General features: G+C 39.5%; 1 protein-coding gene across 2 annotated transcripts in view; it reads right to left on the reverse strand.

Annotated features, from left to right (window-relative positions):
• The window catches only part of nox1 (NADPH oxidase 1), a 64,294-nt gene that overhangs the window by 12,757 nt on the left and 45,013 nt on the right, over positions 1-6,524 (reverse strand). For both annotated transcript variants that reach the window (XM_063060662.1, XM_063060663.1), the window contains exons 8-11: positions 3,258-3,350; positions 2,018-2,268; positions 1,280-1,442; positions 665-811 (exon numbers count right to left, since the gene is read on the reverse strand). In XM_063060662.1, coding sequence (XP_062916732.1) covers positions 665-811; positions 1,280-1,442; positions 2,018-2,268; positions 3,258-3,350 — 654 coding nt within the window. The remainder of the gene's footprint in view (positions 1-664; positions 812-1,279; positions 1,443-2,017; positions 2,269-3,257; positions 3,351-6,524) is intronic.

A 6,524-nucleotide genomic window follows, 5' to 3' on the forward strand; every position in this document is an offset into this window, starting at 1 on the left:
CACCTGAGAATATTCACTTGACTTTGGCTCTTACATTCACCCCACCATTGTCTTCCACTCAGGACAATGAAAAGTCTGAGGGAGAAATCAAAGAAACCATCATTCTCAAGCCAAGGTGCCAATCAAATTGAAAATTATTATTATATTTCATGTCTGTTTATCTTTGCATTACTTCAATTGGCTTAGTTCCATACTTGTATAAGACCATAAGACGTAGGAGCAGAATTAAGCAATTTGGCCCGTCGACTCTGTTCCGCCATTTGATTTATTTTCCCTCTCAAACTCATTCTCGTCTGTGATACAGTTACTGATCAAGACCCTTTAAATATACCCAATGAATGGAGTGACATGTGCGACTTCCCAGCCCTTGCCTCACTACTACCTGGCTAGCTATTAGTAATTAGTTATAGTTACATCTTCAGGCACAATATTGGTTTATTATTTTGTGATTAAAGATAGGAGATTCGGATTGTGTTGAAAATCCAGAGTAACACACACAAAATACTGGAGTGACTCAGCAGGTCGGGTGGCAGCCATAGTAAAGAATAAAGTCTTTATTCCTTTCTATGGATGCTATATGAACTGCTGAGTTACTCCAACATTTTGTGTGTGTTGTTTTTTTTTAAACTGAAGCCAAAATGAACAGTAAGTTTGGACACAATACCTGCGTGGCATCCCATCCAGTCAAGTAAAGCTTGTAGTTGAGAAAGTCAGGTTTGCCTAGTTGTTCCATGTTGCTTTCAAGTGATCGGAGTAAGTCGGCAAACCATTCAAATGCCTGAGTCTCTCGACAGATCCAGAAAAAGTATATCTACCAATAAATAAAGGATAAGCTGGTGAACAAAGTTCAGTGAGAATATTTTAGGGTCTTACATAAGAATTCATAGTTATTTCATTCTGTCTGTGAACAATTCTATCATCGTGGTTCTTTGAGTAAGCTTCACGATGATAGAATTGTTGAGTAAGGGAGAGGAACTACCTGACCCATCCTTTGAAGAGATTTACTTTTACATGTGGAAGGTCAGGATTGTGAATTGTTATCGTCATCCATGCTTCTGGAAGAAAACGCCACTGAGTGGCCTGGCCACCTGACTAAGTAGCTTTCATAACTGAGGAGAGCGATAGGCCAGCTCAGCTCATGTTATAATCATTTGACACGAGGGATGACCATTGACTATGAAAGCAGGCTCTCAAGCTTACTTGCCTTTTGATGCAATGAAGTTAGTGAGGAAGATAAGGATGTTTAATAACACAAGTTTATTTTTAAGAAGCAACATACCTTTTTGGTTCGCAGTTCAGCGTTAGAATGTTCGTACTTGTACCAGATTGACTTCAGAATTGATGCAAATGGTGTCACTCCAATGCCGGCTCCAACAAGAACACTGACCTCATAATGGAAGACATCTTCACTAGCTGTTCCAAAAGGACCATCCACTGCAATCCTGTGGCAGCAAAAGCAAAAGAATTCATTGTGAAAGCAGCGCATAAAAATACTTACAAAAGATATTTTGTGAATGGGGATTACTTTAATACTAAATTAGGAAAAAACAAGCAGCTCGTAAGATGGGGGAAGAAGCAGAACGAGCCTCTTGTTGGATTTGGAGTGGGCGAGAGGAGGGAAGCTGGAAGCCAGGAGCAGATGGGCAGTGATTTGGCCACCACTGCCGGCCCACCAACTGGAGAGTGTTGTGGTTAAGGGATGAAACACTCTGTGAAGGTTGGGAACCACCTGATGACATCTGCTCCTGGCTGAAGGCTACGGTTACCTTATAAGGTATCTGGAGAATGCACCCTAACAGGTGTATGTAACAAGCAAGATAATCTAAATAAACAAATTATTTTATATTTTTATTTCTGTAAGTACTGGCCATTTCTGATATTCTTCCTCATTGATGGCTTTCATCCATTAACACAATCCGAGACAATGTAACATCCTGGCACTGTTTCAGCCCATGGTGCCTCTTAATATTCTTCATTAATTACATAATTCATTATTCTGCTTTTCCACTTGACCTGCCTTGGTTGTGTTTGTTTTGGTCCCCCGTCTCCTTCTTCTCCAAATGCTTTGATCATGCCATCTGTCCAATCGCCAGCTGATCGAATATGCACACTAAAATAATCTTCTTCTGGAGCGGAGGTCAGAGTGAACGGATGCCATTCTAGCTGTGAGATGGATGGACAGTTGATGAAGATGTATTGTCCAACTTCCATTTTAAAACCTTTCTTCTGCATCTGAAGCTGAAGGACTTTTGATGGATGAACAATAATCTGGAAAATAAGTTGTAGTGAGTTTAAAGGTGTCATTGCTTTCAACATAATTTGCGAGATATTTTGTCATTGTGACAAATTTTATTAACGTCCTTGTGATCAGGTTTTAGAGGAAAGAAATATGCCTGACATATAATTTTAACATGTGACCCAGGGCAGAAAGTAGGTGGATTGGCAAAGTCCCTGTTTCATTGCTAGCAGTAAACCACCTCTTCATAACTATTACCAAGTGATAAAACTGCACAACTATTCAGGCTAAAAAAAAGTCCTATTCCATTTGACTCGCATTGGCATGGCAATGAGGTGACTAAAGCAGAACTGATAGAGAGACACCCAGGCAGATATGTAGGAGGGTACATGTAGGAGGAGTCTAACAATTCCAAAATGCACAAATTAAAAATTAAAGTACAAAAGCAATCTGTTTTAAGATTGATATTCCCAGGTACCTCACCGACTGAATCCATTCTGCAAAATAGTCTATTTGCTGTTATTAATGTTGGCAGATCAGTACAGAAGGTCTGGTAATATGTCATCCTTTTATGAAGTGTTAAGTGATTTTCCAGTGTGCAAAATAAATCTCATGGCAGTAAGGAACAAAAAGAGTTCCTCTGCAGTCTCAACCAATGACTCTTCCTCTGTCAATACAAATGAGCTGCCAGCTCTTCACCTTTGCTCAAATTTCATGGTGTGACAAATGTATGTTGAATTCATATACATAGCAGTCACTTTATGTTGCATGAAATGTTTCCTGATTTTCCTCAGAAATTTCAAGAGTGTCAAATCTAAAAGCAGTGTTATAATTGTCCTAGATTATAGCCAGGTTGCCCTGTGAAGCTGAAGAGCTATTTTTTGAGTGTCAGTTTTTATATCTGACATCGTGACAGCACACATGAGGGCAGGTCACATGGGAACTGTGCAGAACAAACTGTTGAACTCTGCCAAAGCAATGACAACTCATTAACTCATTTCAATGCTGTACTTCTCTTTACCTTGGTGATGACAACCCTCTGTTGTGATCGATATAGTCGTATCAATCTCTCACAGACGTACAGTATCATTGGGGCAAGCACCCATTTCCAAGTCTGGAATGCAACAGCACATTGTAAGCAAAGCAGAGAACATTCAAAGAGTCTCATCACTGAATTACGGAAGTGAAATGCTCATAGCAGCTGCAAGTTGTTGTGTCAGGCAAAGTAGCAAAGATAGGAAGGTTCATGTTTAGAATCATTATAACTGTCTGCCCATTAGCACTGTGTGCAACTCTGGTAGTTCTAGAAACTGGTTCATCACCAACTTCTCACAAGCAAGTTAGGATGGGTAATAAATGCTCGCCTTCCCTATGATGCCCAGATGAAAAAAAAGAACTTTAAAAAATTCATGCAATTATAATTCTATACACTAATGAAATTATCTGTCATATACTGGATTTATCAATTTGACACCTATGAACTTCACACCCATTATTAGCCTTGTAGAAACATGCAGGACAATATTCATGAGAAAATGTTGGAAGGTACCTGCTAAGCCTATGTGTGACCTGGCAGTAAACTCCTTGTTTTCATTACTGATGTGATGCTGACAGCTTTCCCACAAAAAGGGAAATGATTGTGAATTTATAAATGTACATGAGGGCTGTTCAGTAAGGACTAAGATGAGAAGAAATTTCTTCACTTTGTGGGTGGTGAATCTTTAGAGTTCTCTATCCAAGGTCATTATGCAGGTCCAGTCATATAATATATTCAAGGCAGAAAACAATCAACTTTTTGAAATTAATGGTTATTGGTGAAATCAATGGTTAAGGAGAAGGGACACCAAGATAAATATCATAATCTTTTGATAGGCAGAGCAAGCACAAAGGATAAAGACCGCAATCCTGTTTCTAAATGTTATTACAGTCTCTCGCTGCTACCATTTTCAGCCATTTTGATGAATTTTAAAAAAGAGATCACCAGTCTTTTTTCTAGCCCATGAAATGATCATGGTCTACAGAGACTAAACATGCAGAGAAACATGAAACATACTGCACAGGAACAGGCCATTCAGCCCACAATGTTTGTTGTGCCAGACCAATTAAATTAGTAATCAAATGGCCAAGTAAACTAATCCCTTCTGCCTATATCTATATCCTGATGTATTCTTTGCCATCTTCTATACAATCCACAACACCACCAATTTTCATATCATCTGCAAACTTACTAACTTACCCATCTACATTTTCATCTAGGTCATATAAATACATCACAAACAGCCAAGGTCCTAGTACAGATGTCTGTGGAATACCATGAATCACAGACCTTGAGCTAGAATAAGTCCCTTCGACCACTACCTTTTGTCTTCTATAGGCAAGCCAGTTTTGAATGAAAGCAGCCAATTCACCATAGATCCCATTCATCTTAATCTTTTGGATGAGCCTGCCATGAAGGACCTTTTTCAAACACCTTTACTAAAATCCATGTAGACAACATTCAGAACTCTACTTTCATCAATCACACATCACTTCATCAAAAAAATCAATTGAGTTCGTAAGACATGACTTTCCCTGCACAAAACCACACTGACTTTCCCTAATTAGGCCTTGGTTTTCCAAATGCTCGTAAATCTTATGGCTAAGAATTCTCTCTGGTAACTTCCCTACCACTAATGTGAGATGCACCTGTCTGTAGTTTCCAGGATTATCCCTGGTTCCCCTCCTGTATACCGGACCATTAGCTACTTGCCAGTTGTCTGGACCTCGTCTGTGGCTAGAGAGGACACAGAGATAGTGGTCAAGGCCTCAGAATTCTCTTCTCTTGCTTCCTCAATAACCTGGGGTTAATCCCATCAACTCTGGAGACTTATTCACCTTAATACACTTTGAAAGACCCAGCACTACCTCCTCCTTTACCTGGAAATGCCCGATCACGTCAGTAAGCTCTGTATTGATCCACGTCCTTCTCTTTGTGAATCATAAGATATAGGAGCAGAATTAGGCCAGTCAGCCTATTGAGTCTGTTCCATTATTCCATCATGGCAGATGTATCATCCTTCTCAACTCCATATTCACTTACTGTCTCCCAGTAATCTTTGATGTCCTGACCAATCAACAAACAATCAACCTCTGCTTTAAAGATACTCAATGACTTGGCCTCCACAGTGGTTTGTGGCAATGAATTCCACAGATTCACAACCATATGGCTAAAGAAATTCCTCCTCATCTCTGTTCTAAATGGACATCCCTCAATTCTGAGGCTATGCCGTCTGGTCCTAGGCTCATCCACTGTAGGAAATATCCTCTCCCCATCCACTCTATCTATGCCTTTCAATATTCAATATGTTTCAATGAGATCCCCCCTCATTCTTCTAAACCTTAGTGAGTACAAGCCCAGTGTCATCAAACGCTCCTCATACATTAACCCTTTCTTTCCCGGAATCAGTCTCATGAATATCGTAAGGACCCTCTCCAATGTCAGCACATCTTTTCTTAGATAAGGGGCCCAAAGCTGCTCACAATGCTCAAAGTATGGTTTGACCAACATCTTATTAAGCCTCAGCATTAGGACCTTGCTCTTATATTCTAGTCCTCTCAAAATGAATGCTAACATGGTGTTTGTCTTTCTTACCACTTACTCTACCTGCAAGTTAACCTTAGGGAATCCTGTACAAGAGCTCCCAAGTCCCTTTGCACCTCTGACTTTTTATTTTTCTCCCTGTTTAGAAAATAGTCAATGTCTTTATTCCTTCTACTCTTCTGCTTCTCCCCTTCTTGAATAGTGGTGTGACATTTGCAATTTTCCAATCCTCTGTTGCCATTCAAAAATTTAGCAATTCTTGAAAGATCATTACTAATGCCTCCACAATCTCTTCAGCTGCCATCCATCAAAATCTTGGGCTGTAGTCCATCTGGTCCAGGTGGTTTATCTACCTTCAGACCTTTCAGCTTCCCAAGCACCTTCTCCTTCGTAATAACAACAACAATCATTTCTGCCTCCTGACACTCTGGAATTTCTGGCAAACAACTAGTGTCTTCCACAATGAAAACTGATACAAAATACTTATTAAGTACGGCTACCATTTCTTTGAAGTCCATTACTACGTCTCCAGCATCATTTTCCAGTTGTCTAACATCCACTCTCACCTCTCTTTTACTCTTTATACAGTATATCTGAAAATACTTTTGGTATCTTCTTTTATATTATTGGCTAACCTATCTTCATATTTCATGTTTTCTTTCTTTATGGCTATTTTAGTTACCTGTTGGTTTGTAAAAGCTTCCCAAT

The sequence above is a fragment of the Mobula hypostoma genome, chromosome 10 (genome assembly GCF_963921235.1).
Source record: "Mobula hypostoma chromosome 10, sMobHyp1.1, whole genome shotgun sequence".
NCBI classification, from domain to species: Eukaryota; Metazoa; Chordata; class Chondrichthyes; order Myliobatiformes; family Myliobatidae; genus Mobula; species Mobula hypostoma.